The following is a 23,296-nucleotide window of genomic DNA, read 5'->3' as shown; positions in this document are numbered from 1 at the left end:
TTCTTGAGCACCAGAGAACGCTCGAAAGAGCGCGCTCACGTAAGCGCGCCGGAGTAATCGTGTGACTCCGACTCCTCTCCTTTTCTTACCCCTCCCGCCCCACGTCACATCTCCGGAACCCCGCTGTATCACGTGACGGCGCCAGGTTTTTTTAATGTTTACATTCGAAGCGGGCGGCTTGTGGCACTGCTCATCCCCCACTTCCCTGCTCAGCAGCCGTTGCCGCCACAGCCTTCGACGCTGCGGGGTAACAATTTCACTTTCATTAAGGGCAGTGACAACGACGAGCTGTTAGGAGGTGGCGAAGGGGAAGCCGCCTCTCGGCCTAAATTGCCGCCGCCTGCACGCGCCAGTGAGGTAGACGGAAGGAGGCCACAAGAAAGGAGGAAGCCGGACGACAGGCTGTCTGGGCCGTAGGCCTCTTTTCACCTCCTGCTTTTCCACAACTCCCTCCTGTCCTGCCGCTGCTGCCGCCATGGAAGAGCTGGTGGTGGAGGTGCGCGGCTCCAACGAGGCCTTTTACAAGGTAATGAAATGAGGTCGTTGTCCTGGCGCGAATCGAAGAGTGAAGTGTTGACTCCTCCACTTCCCTCTCTTTGTGCCCCGAGGGCCTAGAACGCCGCTGGGCCAGACTGGAAAACCGCCCCGCCCCTTTTCACACACACGTTTAAGCCTGAGGAGAACATTATTGGGGGGAGGCAGAGAAGAGGGTCGCGAGGTGCAAGAGGAAACTGCGGCTGCCTCTGTCACACTCGTAATCTCCTGCCCCCCTTGGATCGACTTCTTTTCCTCACGGAGCTTTGTCTCTAACTTCCCTTTCCATGTAGCTAATGCCTTATACATTCACATGCATGCATCATAATTAAACGAGTTCATTTAACCACTAGGGTTACATGTGTGCTTCATTTTTGGACCTGTCCTTTATTTAAATTGATGCAAATATTGTATAAATAAAAACAACCACCGTTTAAGGCTTCACTCCTCTGCATACTTACTTGAAAGTAAATTCAACTGAAATAATTGGGACTTATTTCTATTTTCAAACAGTCAAGCTGAAAGTGAATTTAGGACTGTTACGGTTTCTTGCAAGGGAGTTTGAGTCCTCATCTGCAGTACACATTTAAAGCTCTTTAAATAGTCATGGGTTTTTGGGGAGAGGGGTTTTTCTTTGGTACCTAAAAAATGGGTTTGCAATATCCACTGTCCCTCTTTATACAGCAGCCTAGTAGCCTTCATTTCCCTGGTCAGCAGGAAAAAAATCTGCCTCTCCTCTCCTCTCCCCCCACCCAAATCACTCCATTCACTCTACTAGATTTAGTGTAACAGGGAGGGGTAGGGAAGGGAAAGGAAAGGAAAGGAAAGGGAGACAGAGAATGCAGACAGGCAGGAGGGAGGCAACAGCGCTGGTAGAGATGGGAGGGAGGGAGAAGCTGAGTTCAGCGCTCACCTCAGCAGAAAAGGAGGGAGAAGAAAGCGAGGCAGAAATAAGGGGCGCAGCATTTTTCCTTGAAATAAGGGACAATCCCTTATTGTAAGGGACAGGTAGCAACCCAGGGGGGGGGGGAGGATGAGGAGTGAAAGCATATATAAACCCATTTCATCTGTATATAATTCTCATACATATATAGAGCCCTTTCACTGTTGATTTGTGGTTGTATGTTATATGCATATATTCATGTGAATTTTTCAGTGTACGAGTACAGTGGTGCCCTGCAAGACGAATGCCTCGCAAGACGGAAAACCCGCTAGACGAAAGGGTTTTCCGTTTTGGAGGTGCTTCGCAAAACGAATTTCCTATGGGCTTGCTTCGCAAGACGAAAATGTCTTGCGAGTTCCTGTGGGATTTTTTTCCTTTTTCCCAAGCCGCTAAGCCGCTTATCAGCTGATCCGCTAAGCCGCTTATCAGCTGATCCGCTAAGCCGCTTATCAGCTGATCCGCTAAGCCGTTTATCAGATGATCCGCTAAGCCGCTAATAGCGCTAATCCGCTAAGCCGCTAATGGGCTTGCTTCGCAAGACGAAAAAAACGCAAGACGAAGAGACTCGCGGAACGGATTCTTTTCGTCTTGCGAGGCACCACTGTACTTGTGTCTGAATTGAGCACCTGTTAACCAAATTGAGATGGGGAGGCTTAGGTTGATGAAAGTGTTTCTTCCTTTCTTTGGCAATCACTTGTAGCAGAGTAAGATTCTCTTCCATGAGTAAGTGACTGTGGAGACCAGTTCTGGATGCACATGTCCTTCCACAGTGGGGACATAAGGTTTCCAGGCGGGAGTTTATCACAGTGAGGGTTTGCCAGACATGCCTTCCTCTTAGCTTGTTTCTCCTTTTCACCTCCTTTTCAATATGACCAGTTCAACAAAGTTGATGTTGAATAATCATTGCATCGATACCGGTGATCTTTGCTTCTTCTAGTACACTGGTGTAAGTTCGCCTGTCTTCCAAAGTGATGTGTAAAATTTTTTGGAGACACTGTTGATGGAATTTTTCGAGGAGTTGGAGATGACATTTATAAGTGATCCATGTTTCACAAGCGTACAGTAAAATTGATAGTACAATAGCTTGGTTCCCTTGCGAATGTCCCAGTCCTCAAACACTCTGCACTTCATTCGGGAGAAAGCTGCTCTTGCAGAGTTCAGGCACCGCTGGATTTCAGCATGAATGTCGGCCCCTTTGGAAAGATAACTGCCCAGGTAGGAGAAGTGATCAACCTTTTCCAACGTTACACCATTAAGTTGGATTTGTGGCACTGCGGAGGGGTTGTTTTGTGCTTGTTGGTGCGGCACTTTGGTTTTTTGGATACTGAGTGATAGGCCAAGCGATCCTCCCCTCAAGACCAGCTTCTGCTTAATCCAGCAGTCTTTTGCTCCTCTTTTACAGTAATAAAGCAGTTTTTGGAAATGGGGGTTGGATTGGAATTCCTCCACTACTTCTTTCTCCTCCAGGTGATCATCTCTCCCACTCCCCACACTTTTCCACCACCCTCTTGTTTCAGAAGAGAAGAGCCAAAAGAAGAGAAGGGGTGTGTATGGGTTTGTTATTTAATCAGAATGAGCTTTTCCTTTGCGGGGGGGGGGGGAGAGGCTGGAAAGTTCCTTTCTTATGTAATGAGGCAATGGATGGTTGCTTTAGAGAGATTTGAGACATCCTCTCTTCCCCTAACCCTGTTATTTAGGAGGAACTGCTCATAGAACTATTTCTACTGCCCCTGCCTCTTCTCATAGCACCTCTCCAAATAATCTAAAGTTGCACATTTGTTTCACTTTCTCTCTCTAATTTCTTTCAGTAGTCTTAATGAATTTATATGCTTCTTAATTGTCAAAGCTGGCATCTAAGCAGCTGTCAGGCATAAAACCAATTACATACATACATATGGGTCATTCCACGCCAAGTCCCTTGGTGCCATGTGCTCTCACGACTCTGGTATCTACACATAAACATTTTTTGAAGAAAATCTACGAGATAACCTCAGATTATTTTTTAGATTTGGGCACAGGAGAATTTTTTAAAAATTTCGATTTCCGCACAATTTAAGCTAATGCAATTTCTGCGTCAGTTTAGAAAAAACCTCCTGTTTCACTTATTTTTCAACCAATTGGGCTTATATTGGTATCAAAATAAAGCTAATTGTGGTCTCTTTCAAAATAAGATATAAAAATGGTATTAAGTGCCACAGAAAAGGGTCACCGACCATGCATCATACTTTTGTTATAGAATGGGCTAACCATGTGCTTGTTATGTTTTAAAAATGAGGAGAGTGTTTTTTGTGGTTAAAAAATGATTTTGAAGCAATTTTTTTTACAAAAAAAGATTGTTATTTTGTACAGGTTTAAGGTCTCTTTGAGCCTGAAATACCGTATTTTTCGCTCTATAACACGCAGATTTTTTCTCCTAAAAAGGAAGGGGAAATGTCTGTGCGTGTTATAGAGCGAATGTGTGGTCCCTGGAGCCGAAAAAGCAGACAAAAATCAAATCGCGGGTCTCCTAGAAGGGACACTTGTAAAGAGGAAGCGGCTGCTTTCCTCCATTCTGCCTCAGGGTCTTACTGCCCACCTTCTCTGTTTCCTTGCTGTGTTTGCTGAAACGGAACAAAGAGCAGGGAAAGCCCCTCCCCTCCAGGCAAACAGAGGGAAAAGTGTCGTCTCTGTGCTCCGTCTCTGTGCTCCGGTACTGCTGGGGGAGAGGGAGAGGGGGGGGGAGGGAGAGAGAGAGAAAGAGAGAGAGGGGGAGGGAGAGAGAGAGAGAGATGGCTGGCTTGGGTGGAGGGAAACTTTTGCCTTTCTTTCCTCCCTCCCGTTAAATCCCTCTCCTGCATTCCTCCCCTCCAGGCAAGAAGAGGGGAAAATGTCGTCTCTGTGCTCCTGTACTGCTGGGGGAGAGGGAGAGAGAGGGGGGAGGGGGGGAGAGAGAGAGAGAGAGAGAGAGAGAGAGAGAGAGAGAGAGAGAGAGAGAGAGAGAGAGAGATGGCAGGCTTGGGTGGGGGGAAACTTTTGCCTTTCTTTCCTCCCTCCGTTAAATCCCTCTCCTGCATTCTTAGCCAGCTGCTTCTCTGCACAGCCCTCTCATGTCCCTTCTTTGTTTTTCCTTCGCTCCCCACTTAAAATGTGGTTACAAAGCATGGATCCACAGGAATTCTCAGGATCTTTGCATTGGGTCACCCCAAATTCACCATCAGATCACATAGCATGTCCATGGCTACAGCCTGCACCAAAAAAATCACGCACCCACTGTTGCCTGGGGCTGCAATGGTGCAAAAACGTGGTTAAAAAGCATGGATCCACATGGATCCTCAGGATCTTTGCATTGGGTCACCCCAAATTCACCATCATATCACATAGCATGTCCATGGCTACAGCCTGCCCCCGCAAATCACGCACCCACTGTTGCCTGGGGCTGCAATGGCGCAAAAACGTGGTTACCAAGCATGGATCCACAGGAATTCTCAGGATCTTTGCATTGGGTCACCCCAAATTCACCATCAGATCACATAGCATGTCCATGGCTACAGCCTGCACCAAAAAAACCACGCACCCACTGTTGCCTGGGGCTGCAATGGTGCAAAAACGTGGTTAAAAAGCATGGATCCACATGGATCCTCAGGATCTTTGCATTGGGTCACCCCAAATTCACCATCAGATCACATAGCATGTCCATGGCTACAGCCTGCCCCCGCAAATCACGCACCCACTGTTGCCTGGGGCTGCAATGGTGCAAAAACGTGGTTACAAAGCATGGATCCACAGGAATTCTCAGGATTTTTGCATTGGGTCACCCCAAATTCACCATCAGATCACATGTCTGTGGCCACAGCATGAAGCCCAAAAATGATACATCCACTGTTTCATTCAGAATGTTTTTCCCTTTGTTTTCCTCCTCTAAAAACGATGTGCGTGTTATGGTCAGGTGCGTGTTATAGAGCGAAAAATACGGTAAGTCACACATTCGTGAGAATAGTTAAATTGTACTCTCTTATGTTACAATGTCATCTGATATACCGTATTTTTCGCTCCATAAGACACACCTGACCATAAGACGCATAAGTTTTTAGAGGAGGAAAGGGGGAAAGCCCCGTTTTTTTGGGGGGGGGGGATCAGCTCACAGTTGTTGAGCTTACTTTGCAAAGGGAAAAAAATTCTGTTTTATGGGTTCTGCAGCTTCTTTAGGAAAGGAAAGGGAGCTGTTTCTACAGTTTCCAGACAGATCAGCCAGTCACATGCAGCTGGGGAAACAAACAGCCTCCATCTGCACAACATTCAACAATGGAGGCCTGGGCAAGGGGGCAGGGCCAGAAAGGGAGCCAGCGATCAACCACACATTCACTCCATAAGACGCACAGAAATTTCCCTTTACTTTTTAGGAGGAAAAAAGTGCGTCTTATGGAGTGAAAAATATGGTTTTAAAAATTAAGTTTTATAAAAACAAAATATGTCCTAGAGCTCTTTTTAATTTTATTGTGTAAAACACTTTTGCAATGATATGGTCAAAGCGCAAAAATCAATTTTTAAAGAAAATTATCCTGTGTCCAATTTTGGACCAATTTTTTTAAGCAAAATTAATTTGAGATTATCTCACAGGTATCTACACATAAAAATCTGACTTGTGAGAGCACGGTCAAGAATTAAAATCAGGTGATTTGGCGTGGAATGGCACACACACACACACAGCATGTAATAAATATGTACAATAACACAATTTCAGGGTCATTCCATATCAAGTGATCCAACTTTTTTACCTCATGTCATCCAATTTTCTTAATATTTTGTACACTTGTTGAATGATCAAAACTAAGTTTAAATCTAAATTTTTAATTTTTTATCTTATCCCATTTGAGTTATGAGGGTTTGAAATTTCAAAAAATTGACAATTTTGGCTCAGCCCAAAATTGAAATATTTCAAAACTAAAATGCCTGAAGTAACTGATATTATAGTTTGAAGTCTTGTTTATTCTGCAATATTTTACTCCAAGAAGATCCACTTATCCTAAACAGAACCAAGGCAGACATGTATGTACAAAATATTTATAAAAACTGTGATCTCATTGGGATCCCAAAATTTTGCAGGTAGCTCTTAGAAATGTTAAAAAAATCAATACATTTTGGGGGGAAATTTAATCATATGATATTTAAATCACTTTTTAAAATTTTAAGTTATGTGACTTAACTTTAAAATTTAAAGTAAGCCCACCATGTGACATATCATATTAAAGTCCATGAAGTTCTGAAGAGATTGGTGTTTTTCTTTTTGACATATCTCAATTCTGGGCTGAGCTTTTAAAGTTTTGTGTAGACTGGCAAGGTCAAAATTGTCAATTTTTTGAAATTCACTCACAAACGGGATGAGATAAAAAAATAAAATTTTAAATTTAAACTTTGTTTTAATCATTCAACAAGTGTTCAGAAAATTAAGAAATTTGACATGAGGTAAAAAAATTGGACCACTTGATATGGAACGACCCAAGTAGTAGCTGCATTAACACACATCTATATTTTCGAAGTGCCCAAAGTCCATTCTCTGCACTCTTCCATTGCTCATATCTCAAATCTTGCATGTGACTTCATATAAGAATAATAGCACAATCGTTAACCCACCAATGGCCTCCATTCATCTATGAAGATATTATTTTTTCCTCTTACTTTATCAGTCAGTTTTATAAGCCATTCTTCCTTATTTGGAGTCTCTTCATCTTTCCATTTCTGTGCATATAAAATTCTAGCTGCAGTTGTTGCATACATAAAAGGCTGGTCAGGGTTTTTTTTTTAATCTCTGTCCATATTATCCCTAACAATAAAGGCTTTGGTTTTTTTGGGAAAGGTCATTTTATACATTTTTTTCAATTCATGGTATATCATTTCCCAGAAATCCTTAGCGCCTTGCTACAAGACCACCACATATGATGAAATGACCCCTCAGGACCCCCCCCCCATTCCAACCCTATTTTGAGAAAAGGTTATGTGGCATTGTTTCTTGTAATGCAGCAATTAACATATTCAAATTAGCGTTCAGAATTAACCCCGCACCTGGCCCCGACTCTCAAAAGACTTATTCGTACACAATGATCTAAAAAACACTTTGTCTTATCATACCAAAAAATAAGCAAGCCAACCAGACAGTCTTCCTTACCCTTTCTAATCCAACAATGTAATATTTTTAAATAACAACAATCCTTCAGATCAGACAAACTGCTCCATAATATAATTTAAGATCTTGCAGTGAGAATCTACCTCTTTCCTTAAGATCCATTAATATTTTAAATTTAATCCTTGGTTTCCCCCTCTGCAAGATAAATCTAGATAACTTTTTGCCATTGTCTGAAGCAGCTGACATTACTAATTATTGGCATGGTTTGAAATAAAAAACCATCTTAGGTAATCTTTATGGCTGAAATCCTTCCCAACAGTGAAAGTTTCATCCTTCCCCATCTCAGTAAATCATGTTTCACTCCATTCCAGACATTAACATTATTATTCTGATATAACATTTCATTATTTGTTAGCCATGCACCCAAATATTTCACCTTTTTCGCCACCTTGATACCCATCTTCTCTTGCAACGTCTTTCTCTTGTTGATTCATATTTTTCACCATCATCTTTGTCTTACCCTTATTTAGCATATTTTTTGCCCTATAGGACGCACCTATTTTTTGGGGGGGGAAATAAAGAAAAAAATTTATTCCCCCCCCCAGCCGCGGCTTCAGCGCGTCCCGCGCTCAGGGCAGCAGGCTGTTATTTGCAGCCTAGGGAGCTCTGCGGGAACTGATAGCTTCCTGAAGCCTGGAGAGTTGAGAAGGGGTCGGTGCGCACCAACCCCTCTCGCTCTCCAAGCTTCAGCGAAAGCCTGCATTTGCCCCATAGGACGCACACAGATTTCCCCTTCATTTTTGGAGGGGGAAATGTGCGTCCTATAGGGTGAAAAATACGGTATATTAAAACCTGCTAGGTCTCCAAACTGTTAAATCTCACTAAATACTGTTCTCATATTTTTTTTATAAGATATTTATTAACATTTCATAATAAAAAAAGAAACACAAACAAAAATAAATAACAAAAATACAAAAATACAAAACTAAAAAACAATTAAAAAACACATAAAATTCCATTCACTTATTTTCTTATAACTTACTTCCCAGACCTCCTCATACCTCCCCTTTTTGTATTCCAATTTAAGTTATTAATTCAGCAAATCCTCACCATTAATTTTCACTTAATTTTCAACCCTTCCCCCCCCCCCCCAATTATCTTAAACATTACAGCTGAAAACCACTTACTTTCTAACCAACATCATTCTGACATTCATTCATTTTACAATATTTCCCTAGATAGTCCTTAAATTTCTTCCAGTCTTCTTCCGCCGACTCTTATCCCTGGTCTCGGATTCTGCCAGTCATTTCTGCCAGTCCCATATATTCTATCACCTTCATCTGCCATTCTTCCAGAGTGGGTAGATCTTGTGTCTTCCAATACTTTGCGATGAGTATTCTTGCTGCTGTTGTTGCATACATAAAAAATGTTCTGTCCTTCTTTGGCACCAATTGGCCGACCATGCCCAGGAGAAAGGCTTCCGGTTTCTTCGGAAAGGTATGCTTAAATACCTTTTTCAATTCATTGTAGATCATTTCCCAGAAAGCCTTAATCCTTGGGCATGGTCGGCCAATTGGTGCCAAAGAAGGACAGAACATTTTTTATTGTCTGTCATCTCAAAAAAGGTTTTTGGTAGTCTGCCATCTTTTGTGACTACCTGTCTCTACGCTTTATCCATATTTGTAGAAACTACTCCATTCATATCTCCCATCAAAATCAAATTGTAATCTAGATAGTCCAGTAAAGTCTCATGCAACTTCTTGAAGAATTCAGATTTCCCCTCGTTTGGTGCATACACCCCTACAATCAAAAATTTCTTTCCTTGGAATTGAATTTCAATTGCCAAATATCTTCCTTGTTCATCTTTAAAAATTAATTTCGGTGAAAGTTTCTCCTTTGCATATATCACCACTCCTCTCTTTTAACTTTGTCAGACAAAATAAACTATTGTCCCAGTCTCTTATTAATAAGCATTTTCCTGTGTAGCCTCATTACATGTGTTTCCTGTAAACAAATCAAGTCCAATTGTTCTTTTCTTAATATATGAAAAACACATTTTCTCTTCCGAGGGGAGTTAAGTCCATTACAGTTCCAACTTAGAAGTTGCAGAGCCATGTTGAAGTTACTTAGTTTTCCCTCCAACTGCACCGAGTAGTTGTTCTTCTTCTGTCGGTGGTGTATCTTTCCCTGGGCCAAGGAGTCCGAATGATAAGTTTGCTATATCTAATATTCCTTTTTCTGGTGCGATTGGCTCCTCTCCAGATTCCACTTCTTTCTGTAAATCCTTTTCGTGATCTTTCAAAAACTTGTCTTTGTCATTCACTGTCCTTATTCTTATTTTCCTTCCTTTATATTTGAAAGATAGGCCTTGGGGGAATTCCCACCTGAAGAGTATTCTGTTTCTTTCCAGAAGAACGACAAGATCCCTGTAATAGGTCCTTACATCCAGAATATATTTTGGTATATCCTTAAAGATCTCCACAAATGACTCTTCAATTTCCAAAGTTCTTTGATAGTGCAAATTCAAAATTTTGTCTCTTTCTTCTTTTGTTCAAAAGGTAATCAAACAGTCTCTTACCTTGTTCTTTCTTTGTTTTTTGCCAAGTCTAAATGCACTCACTATCTTAAATTCTTCCTTCCCCAGGTCCTGTTGCCAAAAATCTGTAAATTCCTTTGTAAGAAAGTCCGCCAAGTTGTCCTCACTTTCCGGTACTGCTCTGATTCTTAAATTTCTCTCCTTTCCTTGTAGTTCAATCATAGACAATGTCAGATCCTGGTCCTCTAGTTTCTTGTATACCGGTGGTATCTTCTCCTGAGTAGCAATTGCAATTTCCTTTGCTTCCTCTGCTATCTTTCGGGTCGTGGCCGATTCCTCTAATAGTTTTTTGATGGACTGTGTGTTAGAATTCACCTTCTTTCCCAATTCGTTAATGCTTGTGGTATTCAAATCAATTTTTGCTGAGGCCTCAGCTACTTGTTTGTTTGTTTCTGCTACTTGTTTATTTGTCTCTGCTACCTGTTTAGCTAAATTTTCCAAGGATTCATTGATTTTACCAAGTGCCTGAGCCAAAACGTCTTCAGATGACATAACTTTTGGTTTTGTTTGCAAAGCAGCAGCTCCTGCTGTACCTGCTGCTCCAGATGTTGAAGCCCTTCGCTGATGTGTAATGTCAGTCTTGTATTGTCTGCCAGACCTGGTAATTTTTTCCTGTACCAGCTCTATCTTCCCTTTATCATTTGCCATAACACTCTCATGAAAATCCAAGGTCAGTCTCACGCCTGGTAGATTTGTTTTGAAGAGGAATTTTCCAGTGGCTTAGTTACTTAGTGGCTTAGTTGTTATTGCAACAAAATCTCCTCTAGGGGGACACACTTCCAGCTTCACTTTGCAACTTTTTAAAACAAATATGGTCCTTATAAGTCCCCCAAATCACTTAAAAGCCACAGTTTCAATGTCCTTAAAAGTTACTTTATAATCAAGAGCAGTCTAGAAACACTATATCTTACGCAGAGTTATTTCAAGAGTCTTTACCTTTAACGTGCTGACAGTCTTCCCACTGATCGGCTTTCCCTTTCAAAGGCAGCCCGTTCCCAGGTTTTTGAGGCAGCGGATATATCTTTCCTTCCCCCTTTTCTTGCAGGTAAATAATGCTCAAACTTCTCCACCTCCACTCCTGCAAACAGGAGGGGAACCACTTTTTTGATGTTCGATTTTAAACCTTTATAAAGCGTGTTTCAGAGTTTCTGCTTTACAGTCTCTTTGCTTTGATCTGTTTACAAGCAGGAAAGGCAGACTTCCTGTTTATGCCTTTCCCGTTTCGGTGCCGAAATTGTTCAAATTTTTCCTTAAATTAATTTGATTTAAGCCTACTCACGGGTAGTTGCTTTAGAGTCCGATTGTTCAGAAAGAAGTCAGCGCTCTCTGACAATGGCCATGCGGCTTCACTCCGCGGAAGGAGCAGTCGACTCTCCGCACCGCGCCGCTCACCCCGTCCCATTCCGGAGCCTTTAAAAAGGCTCCTTCGCAGCTTGGGGGGCGCAGATGGTGCCCGCCGAGTCACCACGTTCACAGGCTTCACCGCCTGTGATTTTTTAGGGTCCCCGCTTCGCCGCAGTGGTAGGACCCGATCCCGTGGAGCCGATTCCCTCCGGAGCTCAGAAGGAATCCGCCATTAGTCGCTGGCGCTGTCCCGGAAGTCCAATACTGTTCTCATATTTTTAAAAGGGTTATCTTCAAATAAAACGTAAGTTGTCCGCAAAGGTCCTTAGTTGATATTTCTGATGCCCTATTTGAACACCTCTATTTTCTTTATTTTCTCTTACAATGGGCATCCTTGCTTTGTTCCTTTTGATATAGTAAACTTTTCTGATAAATTACCATTTGCTATAAAGCTGGCAAATTGCTTTGTATAGATTGCCCTAACCCCTCTCATATAACTTTCCCCAAAGCCCATGTATAAAGTCTCTCAGCATTACAGTGGTGCCTCGCAAGACGAAAAGAATCCGTTCTGCGAGTCTCTTCGTCTAGCGGTTTTTTCGTCTTGCCAAGCAAGCCCATTGACGGATTAGCGCTATTAGTGGCTTTTAGTGGCTTTTAGCGGCTTATCGGCTTATCAGATAATATTCTGGCAGCTTCCCTGCGCGGAAGTTTTCTGCGCAGAGTGGGTGTGGCCAGCGGAGGTCCTGGGCTCTCCCCGCTGGTCTCTGTGGAAGAGTCTTGGAGCCATCTCTCCGACGTCCCTTCTGGCTCTCTATTCTTCCTGGTGTCACGCTGATCTCCTTCCTCCGAGGAAGTGTTCCCTCTGTCCCGGCTGGGTCCTTCTCCTGCATCGCTAGGGAGCCTCACCTCCACTCTTGGCTCCGATGGCAGTTCCCTGACATCCACCTCCCCCCCAGGACCCCTCTCACCTCCGGCCTGTTCCTTTGGCCCAAATTCTTCCCTCCCCTCTGACGGTGATGCGGGGAATCCCCGGAAGGAGCTATCCCCATCCTCTGAAGATTCAAACATTGCTCTCCACCTGCAGCTATCTCTGCTTACGGGGTAATCTTTCCAATCCGATTCATCTCCTTCTGATACCTCTCCCCCCTCCTCTTCTGAGGCCAGAAATCCCATAAACTCTTCTTCATCATCTGTGGTGCCAAATTGTTCCTCCCAGAACCTCGCTATTGGTTTGGGCTTCCTTGGGAACCTGCTGTGAAACTCCCCCCGGAGATACTCATCCCTGATGGTTTCCGCGGGAACCCACGTGTTTTCCGACTCGGGCTCCCCCTCCCAAGCCACCAAATACTCCACCTGTCTCCCTCGCCATCTTGAATCGAGTATTTCTGCGGCTTGACTACTGAGCTCCCTCTCCTCTACCTGTGGATGTGTGGGGACCTCTCTCTCTCTCCCTGGAAATTCCAGTCCCTCCCTGTATGGTGAGAGTAAAGACCTATGGAACACCGGGTATAGTTTCATGCTGGTCGGCAACTTGAGCCTAAAAGCCACGGGATTAACCTGCTGTGTTACCTCGAAAGGTCCCAGCCGCCTTGGCCGCAACTTCTTGCAACCTCCCTTGAATGGTAACCCTTGGGTTGACAACCACACCCGGTCCCCAACCCGTATGGTTTCCCCTTCCCTACGGTGCTTGTCTGCCTGCCTCTTGTACACTTCCTTGGCCCGTTCCAAGTTCATCTTGAGTTGTTGGTGTAAGGCCTCCATTTCCTCCACAAACTGCTCTGCCGCCGGTACACTCCACCTCTCCTCCCCCTCCCCTGGGAAGGCCCTGGGGTGACACCCATAATTGGCCATGAACGGGCTCATTCCCGTGGACACATGTTCAGCGTTATTGTACGCAAATTCGGCCAGCGCTAGTTTCTCCACCCAATCGTTCTGCCTCTCGCTGACATAGCAGCATAGGTATTGTTGGAGTATACTGTTCGCTCTTTCCGCTTGCCCGTTGGTCTCCGGGTGTTTGGCTGTCGAGAAGCTCACCTCGACTTGCAGCAAGCTCATGAGCTTCCTCCAGAACCTGGAAGTAAATTGCCTTCCTCGGACGGACAAAACCCTCAAGGGGGCGCCATGCAGCCTGAAGATGTGATCCACAAACAGCCTGGCAGTTTCCTCTGCCGTCACCGCATGCGAGCAAGCGATAAAATGGCACATTTTTGTTAACAGGTCTACAACAACCATGACGGCTGTTTTCCCCCTTGACTTGGGCAAATCGGTCATAAAATCTATGGATACCACCTCCCATGGTCTTCCCGGTGTGGGTAAGGGTTCCAGTAACCCTGCGGGCGCCGCCCTCTCCCCTTTCGCTCGTTGGCAGCGGTCGCAACCCCGTACGTACTCCCGTACATCATCTTCTCACTCTTGGCCACCAGAACTGCCTGGTGACAAGCAACATGGTTTTGTGTTGACCGAAATGCCCTGCCGTCGGGTTATCATGGAGTTGTATGAGTACCCGTCTCCTCAAGTCATTCCCTGGTACGTACAGTGCTCCCCTGTAATACAGTACCCCTTCATTCTCCTCAAAACCCCCATGGTTTTCCCCTTCACCCCTGAGTTCCCTGATTTTGGTTTGGGCGAACTCGTCGTCCCTCGTCAGCCCGGCTAGTTCTCGTCTCCCCACCAACACTCCCCCACACACCCATCAGTTCTCGGGGATCACATGTTGGGCTTCTGGTGGTCCTTCTCCTTCCATGTACTCCGGTTTCCGGGAGAGGGCGTCTGCTCTGACATTTTCCTCTCCCGGCACGTACTGAATCTCGAAGAAGAACTTGGAGAACTCCTGAGCCCATCGCACCTGTCGCTGGTTGAGCACCTGTGCAGTCCTCCAGTATTCCAGGTTCTTATGGTCCGTGCACACCTGGATCTTGTTCTGCGCCCCTATTAACAAATGTATCCAGCGTCAAAAAGCTTCATAAATTGCAAGCAGTTCCCAATCATACACCATGTAGTTTTGCTCCGACTTGCTCAGCTTCCTCGAGAAAAAGGTGCACGGCCTCCAGCTGGACTGGTCTCCTGGCTGTAGCAGCACCGCCCCCACGGCTCGGTCTGACGCGTCTGTCTCCAGCCTCATTGGCTTCTGCAGATCCACGTGCAAGAGCTGCTCTTCCAAAGCGAACACCCTCTTTAGCCTTTCAAAAGATTGCTGTGCCTCTTCTGTCCAGACGAACTTCCTTTTGCTACTGAGACAATCGGTGATGGGTGCGGTTAAGTGGGCGAAGTTCTTGATGAACTTCCGATAGAAATTCCCAAACCCCAGGAACCTCTGCACGTCCTTCCGGGTCTTGGGGGTCTTCCATTCCAGAACCGCCTGCACCTTGCCTGGGTCCATAGCTAGGTCCTTGTCCGACAACCTGTATCCCAGGAACTCGACCTCTCGGGCGTGGAATTGGCACTTCTCCAGTTTGACCCACAACTGGTGCTCCTGTAGCCTCTTTAGCACTTCCCGGACGTCTCTGACATGTTACTCCTTGTTCTCCGAATAGATTAACACGTCATCTAAGAAGGCCACGCAATTCTTGTACAGCAGGGATCCCAACACGTGGTGCATGAAAGATTGAAAAGAGGCTGAGCCTGATTGTAATCCAAAAGGCATAACTAAGTACTCAAAGGCCCCCAGAGGGGTGAACATGGTGGTTTTCCATTCATCCCCCTCCCTCATCCTAATCAAATTGTACGCTCCCCGGAGGTCCAGCTTGGTAAAACTTCCCCTTCCTCACCCTGGTTAAAATATCGTCAATCCTGGGCATTGGGAAGGTCACAGGTTCCGATACAAGGTTCAACGCCCTGAAATCTACGACCAATCTGGGCTGTTTAGTGTCTTTTTTGTCCACAAAGAACACCAGACTGCCTCCCACCGCCCTTGATTCTCTTATGAAACCTCTTTTCAGGTTCTTGTCAATAAACTCCCGCAACTCCTGCATCTCTCTGTCTGACATGGCATACAGTTTACCCACTGGCAGCTGAGCTCCTGGGAGTAGGTTGATTTGACAGTCAAAGGGCCTATGGGGGGGTAGTCTATCCGCTTCCTTCTCACTGAAGACCTCCTGCAGGTCAGCGTATTGCGGTGGTACCTTCCCCTTTTCCCCCACCGCCATCCCTGCCACCCTGGCTACAGCCATCCTTCGGGTTCCCCCCCATGACAGTGGTCCATGCAGTGAGCTGACCCAAAAGTAACTGTCCGCTGGTGCCATGCCACTACTGGATCATGTAGTGCCAGCCAGCTCATGCCCAGTATGATTGGCGGTCCTGCCAGTGTGGCTACGTGGAAGGCAATGGTTTCTGTGTGTCTGGAAACACTCATTCTCATGGGGGGAGCCTGGTGCGTCACTTCTTCTCCCAGGAGTTCTCTGCCATCAATGGTCGTTACTTGTAAGGGACACTCTAGAGGCAGAAGGTGGAGCTGGTGCTCCAGCGTAAAATCCTTGCAAAAAAAATTTCAAGAACTGCCGGAATCCAGCAGTGCCTTCACCTTGATTGGGTGCCCATTAGGGAGTTCTAGTACCACCTCTATGGCTATGGCTGCTTGGGGGGGGGTCTGGCTTGGGCACTTTTACTGGTTGCTGGCCTGGCTGCTGTGCCTGCTGATCGGCAACCAAGCGTTGGCTTTTCCCTGCTCCTTATCCCCCTCCTCCTCACAGCCAGCAGCCCCCACCATTCCTTGCCATTCCTTCCTCTGAGGGCAGACCCTGGCAAAATGTCCTGGCTGTTGGCAGACGAAACACTTCTTGGCTGTTTTCCCCTCCTTTCCCTCCTTCTTTCGAACTTCGCCGGAGTTTGAAACCCCTCCCCCCCCCCGCGCGCTCCTCCAATCTGCATTGGTTCCACTGGCTGGGAAGGCTGCTCCAGTATTTCAGGAATGCGGTTGTCATGCCAACGCTCTCCCCTCCCGTCCCGCTTCTCTAGAGCGCGCGCTTCTTGCCGTATTCCTATCGCAAGCACAGCTTTAGTCAGCTGATCCATCGATTGAGGGCGGGGCGCGCGGGAAAGTTCATCCTTCACCGAGGGGGATAAGCCTTCCTCAAAAAGCATTTGCACGGGTTCCAAACCCAGTTCCCACCCAAGTCTGTGGATCAGCATCGCAAAACGCGACCAGTACTCTCTAACTGACTGGCCCCCCTGCTTGCACGCCATCAGTTCCCTGTGCGTCACACTCTGTTCCACTTCACTTGAGAACATGGTATCCATGGCGCCAAAAAAATTCCTAATGTCCTTTAGGGCAGCATTTTGCGTTGCCATTAATGGCCGGATCCATTCTCTGGCCACGTCCTGAAGGTGTCCAATAACATAAGCCACCCTCTCCCCGTCATCAGCAAAATCATCATACTGCAGTTCCAGCGCGTAGTGTACCTCCGTCCTGAATGCATTATAATCTCTGGGGTTTTCCCCAAACTTGTGCACCAGTCCCGGTACCTTCCTTGCGATGGGGGTGGGTTTCCCCTGGGCATCTTGAGTCCGCCTTTCATCTAGCCGCACCGCTAACAGAGCCACCTGCCGTTCCAAATCTCGGTTTCTCTCCTCCAGATTTGGCGCTGCCGCTGCTCCCTCTCCGGCGCCTGCTCCTCCTGATTGACTCATGATGCTGCCTGTCCTGTCGTTGTGCACAAGCAACGTCAAAGACTGACGGATTGCTGTAAAGGGGATTGGGGTTGCTTGTGCGTAAGTGGCCGCTGCTTTTGGCAACGTTCCCTGGCTAAACCTTTCCCTGGCTGAACAGCACTTTCTCCGTGGCTGTGTCAGTCACTGGCAGAATCCGTCAGTGGGCGTTTCCTGAACTTCTTCCAACATAAAAGCTCTTTGACACCAAGTCGTCACCTAGCTTCCCTGCGCGGAAGTTTTCTGCGCAGAGTGGGTGTGGCCAGCGGAGGTCCTGGGCTCTCCCCGCTGGTCTCTGGAAGAGTCTTGGAGCCATCTCTCCGATGTCCCTTCCGGCTCTCTATTCTTCCTGGTGTCACGGTGATCTCCTTCCTCCGAGGAAGTGTTCCCTCTGTCCCGGCTGGGTCCTTCTCCTGCATCGCTAGGGAGCCTCACCTCCACTCTTGGCTCCGATGGCAGTTCCCTGACAGTAGGCTAGGACCCCTATGAGGGCCAGGCACCAATGGTAGCTTTACCCGGCGGTATATCGTGAGTGAAACCGCCACCTCTGTCTTGAGTCCCTCTGCCTCCAGTGCGCCAAAGGAGAAACAGGCTGCAGCTGGGCATTGGTGGCAGAGGGACTCGGGAGCAGCAGTGGTTTCACTCGTGATATACTGCCAGATGAAATTGCCATAAAGCTCTGGCTATCATATAACTAAGGGAGGAACAAGCTACATCGGCTGTTGCTGATGAAGCTTGTTCCTCCCTCTTGGCTTGTTTAAACTTCTCCATTGAGGGGTGCATGGCTGCCTGGGGCTCACCTGGGGCGGGTGGGCTACCTCTTCCTCCTGGAAGAGGAGTAGCACCCCCTGCCTGTGCCAAGGCGGCAGCTGCTGAGGCTACCATGTGAACAGAGCATTCATATGGCTGTTTCAGCCACCACCACCTTAGCACAGATGGGTCGCCTCTTCCTCCTGGGAGAAAGAGGTAGCCCGCCCATGCGAAGTTGGAGGCAGTCTTGGAAATGGAACCTGACAGGCTCTGTGCCGCCTGGCTGCCTTCACCCAGGAGGGTGGGCTGTGCCTTTCCTCCCGGGGTGGCAGGCGCCTTTGAGGGAGTGCCCTCCTCCGGCTTGCCTAAGTAGCTCATTTCCTCAGTGTGATAGAGGGAATGCTCAGTTGGGGGGTGGGAGCCTTCCAAGGCAGTGAGGAGCCAGGAGTGAGGCAGCCTGTTGCCTCCACGTGCCGAGGACAAGCTGTGTCATCCCTGGCCCCGTGAAGTGCTGAGGTGAAAGGGCCTCACGGAACAGGGGCCAATGCAGCTTGTTTCACATTGCAGTGTATCGCCAGATCACAATGTTTGGTTGGTGATACATTGCGATGTTGAAAACCTGATATTTCCCAGCCTGCATGGAATGCTAATATTTTCTCAATGTTTACATGAACAAGAATTGCCACAGCTTATGAATCATTGTAAAACCCTTTTACAGCTTTTGGATTTGTCATAATGGACCAACACAGCTATGTACAATTTGTGTGTGTGTGTTGAAGAATACTAAATTTAGTTTTGTTTTTTTAAAGAATGTTTATTAAAGTTTACAATAATAATACAATAAAAAGAAAATGAAACAAGAAAAATAAAAATAACAAAAATACAAAAATAAAAATATTTAAAAAAACATAAGGTTTCCAATGCTTATTTTCATTAACTTATTTCCCAGACCTCCTCATACCTCCCTTTTTTGTATTCCAGTTCAAATTGTTAGTTCAGCAAATCCTTATCAATAAGTTTTAACCTGCTTCTAAACCTTTTTTCCCCATATTCTCTTAAAACATTACAGCTGGAAACCGCTTAATTTCTATCCGACATCATTCTAACATTCATTAATTTTGCAATATTTCTGTAAATAGTCTTTAAATTTCTTCCAGTCTTCTTCCGCCAACTCTTCTCCCTGGTCTCGGATTCTGCCAGTCATTTCTGCCAATCCCATATAGTCAATCATCTTCATCTGCCATTCTTCCAGAGTGGGTAGATCTTGTGTCTTCCAGTACTTTGCAATAAGTATTCTTGCTGCTGTTGTGGCATACATAAAAACAGTTCTATCCTTCTTTGGCACCAATTGGCTGACCATGCCCAGGAGAAAGACCTCTGGTTTCTTCAGGAAGGTATATTTAAATACCTTTTTCATTTCATTATAAATCATTTCCCAGAAAGCCTTAATCCTTGGGCACGTCCACCAAAGGTGAAAGAATGTTCCTTCATTTTCTTTACATTTCCAGCATTTATTATCGGGCAAATGATAAATTTTTGCAAGCTTGACTGGGGTCATGTACCACCTGTAAATCATTTTCATAATATTCTCTCTTAGGGCATTGCATGCCGTAAACTTCATACCTGTGGTCCATAACTGTTCCCAGTCAGCAAACATAATGTTATGTCCAACATCTTGTGCCCATTTAATCATAGCAGATTTCACCGTTTCATCCTGAGTGTTCCATTTCAGCAGCAAGTTATACATCTTTGACAAAATCTTAGTTTTAGGTTCTAACGGCTCTGTTTCTAATTTTGATTTTTCTACCTGGAAGCCAATTTTCTTGTCCAAATTATATGCTTCCATTATCTGGTAATAATGAAGCCAATCTCGCACTTTGTTTTTTAATTTCTCAAAACTCTGCAGTTTCAATCTATCTCCTTCTTGTTCCAAAATTTCCCAATATTTCGGCCATTTGGCCTCCATATTGAGCTTTTTCTGAGCTTTTGCTTCCATTGGTGACAACCACCTTGGGGTTTTATTTTCCAATAAATCCTTATATCTTATCCAAACATTAAACAATGCTTTCCTGACAATATGATTTTTGAATGCTTTATGTGCTTTAACCTTGTCGTACCACAAATATGCATGCCACCCAAAAACGTTGTTAAAACCTTCTAAATCCAAAATGTCTGTGTTCTCAAGAAGCAGCCAGTCTTTCAACCAGCAGAATGCTGCTGATTCATAGTAAAGTTTAAAGTCTGGCAGGGCAAATCCACCCCTTTCCTTTAATATCTTAAATTTTATTCTGGGCTTCTTGCCCTGCCAGACAAATCTAGAAATATCTTTCTGCCACTTCTTGAAACAGTCCATCTTGTCCACAGTTTGCAATGTTTGAAACAAAAACAACATTCTAGGCAATACATTCATCTTTATAGCTGCAATTTGACCCAACAAGGAAAGCTTCAAGTTTGACCAAATTTCTAAATCTTTTTTCACTTCCGTCCATCATTTTTCATAATTATCTTTAAATAAATTCCCATTTTTTGCTGTCATGTTAATCCCCAGATATTTCACTTTCTTAACCACAGTCAAACCTGTCTCATTCTGAAACCTCTCTCTTTCAATCATTGTTAAGTTTTTCTCTAAGACCTTAGTTTTAGACTTGTTCAGTTTAAATCCTGCCACTTGACCAAACTCTTGAATTAGTTCCAAAACCCTTTTAGTACTAGATTCTGGCTCCTGTAACATCAATACTAAGTCATCTGCAAATGCTCTCAGTTTGTACTGTTTGGCTCCGACCTGTATACCTTTAACCAACCGGTGAAGAATACTAAATTTAGCAATCCAGCAATGTTAAACCTGAAGGATGTGTGACGTGTGTTTCTAGCAGGGTGGATAAAAATCAATGATTAAAAAAATAATTAAAAAATCAGATTTTTAAAAATTTAAATCAGATTTTTTAAATAAAATGCTTTTGGAGGAAAAATCTTTCTAAATAAAGTTTTTTTTATTTAAGTTACATTATAGTCCAAAGGCTATTAATCAGGAAATAAGGATTTAAGTTTTTCATGTTTGTTAAAACACAGTCTAAGTTTTTTTTTAAATTGTTTAACCACATTAGTTAACATGGATACATATGCTACAATGTTATTGTTTTAGTTAAATAAATTGTTACTAAGTAAATGATTATTTTTCTCCCTCCAATAAAGTACAGCAGAAAAGCTGTCCGAATATAAACAGTTAACTTATAAAGCCCCTGAATAATTTCATAATTATGTCTATGTATTGCTAATAGTATAACCAAATCAGTAATTTTTGATATAACTGTAAAAACTGCTCTGAAAATTTATTATTCCATAAATGAAACCTTCATCTGGTTGTAAGTATTCAGATTATACCAGAATAATGTCTTTCTGTAAAAAATAACAATAAATCTCTTCTTACTGACTAGTGATTTAAATCAAATCCACCCGGTTTCCACATGACGTAAAATGTGGAGAGACTGCATACATGCAACATTACCTGTGAGGTAAAATGTAAACAGTGTGTAATTAATAGTTTAGAACAAGGGTAAATCTATAAAGACAAAAAATGACAAAATAACTCATCTGATCACAGAAGGATATAAAATGGATGTTGCCCACCATCACTCATATGAGAAGTCTTATAAAACATACCTGTCTCTATGTGCATATTTCCTGAAGGAAGAACAGAAAAGAGGCATACAGCCTTCTGTTTATTAGCATTCCTTAAGGAATATGAACAGGGCTCACAAATTTAAAGGTAAAGTAGGGACCCGCCCGCAAACTCAGCTGAACACAATCGAACAAAACCTGCAAACTCTATTGTTGTATTCAGACTACATAGAACCATTGGCTGGGGTGAGGACTGCACGGCCTGCTCCCTTCCAAGGCCTTTTCCAACTGGCCCAGGCTCTCACACTCCCAGCTACAAAAGAACTCCTGTGGCAGTGCCTAGAGAGTGGGGCTGGAGTCATTTGGAACAAACTCTTGGGGAAGTGCAGGGTTGTTCCAGGTGGCTTCCCTGTTCCAAGTGGCTAATGTGTTTTAAAATGTCTTTAAGTAGTCGGTGGCATTTAAAGTTTTTTCTTCTCCCCACCCCTTTTTGTTTGGTTGGGGGGTGGGGTGGATATCTGGTTGGGGATTAATTTTAGTATAACTGTTCAGTTTTTGTTGTTTTGTTGGTTGTTGTATAGTTTGCGTTTTGTTTTCAAGGGGCGGGATCAGGGCTGCCTGGGAGTGGGGGCCCAGCCAACATAATGGTTGGGCAAGTTCCATGGGGGGGGGGATGCACTGGGACATCTGATCTCAGTGATCATGGGCAGGAGGAGGAGTTACGCTACAACCAGACCATGTACTGAGGAGGCAGGCTTAGTCGTTGTTTGGAGACTATCCCTGCCTCTGGGTCTGGTCTTGACCGGATGGATACTGGAATCAACAAGGGAAACCCACATGACCTGAAGGTGTTGCTGTGTAATGCCAGGTCAATGATTCATAAGACCACTGCCATCCATGACTTGATTGTGGATGGAGGACTTGACCTGACAGAGACTTGGTTGGATGAAGCAGATGGGCCTGTCTTAGCTGCTGCTTGTCCACCAGGTTTCTCTTGTGCACAGCAACCCAGGTCATGTGGGCGGGGAGGGGGGGGGTTGCAGTGATTTTTAGGAAGTCACTAGCTTGCATCAGGCGTCCTACTGGGAAGACCCAGTTTTCTGAGTGCATGTTCTGGAGGCTGGGCAATAGGGGCAGTACAGGATTCCTTTTGGTGTACCAACTTCCCCACTGCACCAAGGATTCCCTGCCCAAGCTGCTTCAGGTCGTGGCGGATGTTCTCCTGGAGACACCTAGTTTGGTTGTCCTAGGAGATTTTAATATCCATGCTGACACAACCTTACAAGGGGCCGCTCGGGACTTTGTGGGAAGCATGGCCTCCATGGGGCTGTCCCTGAATAAGTCTGGCCACAACTCATAGCCGCGGACATGCGTTGGACCTGTTGTTCACTTCTATGGATGTTGGTGATCTGATACTAAGTAAAAGCGAAACTTAAGAAGTTCCATGGTCAGATCACTTCCTGGTGCAACTGGACTTCTCCACGACCCTTCCCCTCTGCAGGGAGGTGGGACCAATTCAGATGGTCCGCCCCGGCCACTTAATGGATCCAGATGGTTTCCAGAGGGTGGTAGGGGATGCTTTATCCCATGTTGATGGCCTTTCAGCTGATTCCCTGGTGGCCTGCTGGAATGCGGAGTTAACCAGGGCTATCAACTGTCTGGCTCCAAAGTGCCCTCTCCGATTGCATGGAGCCCGGACAGCCCCATGGTTTTATTCGGAGCTGAGGGTGATGAAACAATCGCTGAGACGGCTAGAGCGTCAGTGGCG

The 23,296-nt window shown here is 45.1% G+C and overlaps 1 protein-coding gene across 3 annotated transcripts in view; it reads left to right on the top strand.

Annotated features, from left to right (window-relative positions):
- Positions 1-349: 349 nt before the first annotated feature.
- Positions 350-23,296, top strand: part of LOC309361140 (fragile X messenger ribonucleoprotein 1-like) — a 222,030-nt gene continuing 199,083 nt past the window's right edge. For 2 of the 3 annotated variants that reach the window (XM_081896099.1, XM_081896097.1), the window contains exon 1: positions 393-526. In XM_081896099.1, the coding sequence (XP_081752225.1) occupies positions 476-526 (51 nt within the window). In that variant the 5' untranslated portion in view covers positions 393-475. Of the gene's footprint in view, positions 527-23,296 lie in introns of all 3 variants that reach the window. The other variant, XM_081896098.1, reaches the window with a different exon arrangement.

This window comes from Podarcis melisellensis (genome assembly GCF_964234715.1).
Source record: "Podarcis melisellensis genome assembly, chromosome: W".
NCBI classification, from domain to species: Eukaryota; Metazoa; Chordata; class Lepidosauria; order Squamata; family Lacertidae; genus Podarcis; species Podarcis melisellensis.
The sequence above is the reverse complement of the archived record's forward strand: the minus strand, read 5'-3'. Positions and strand labels throughout refer to the sequence as shown.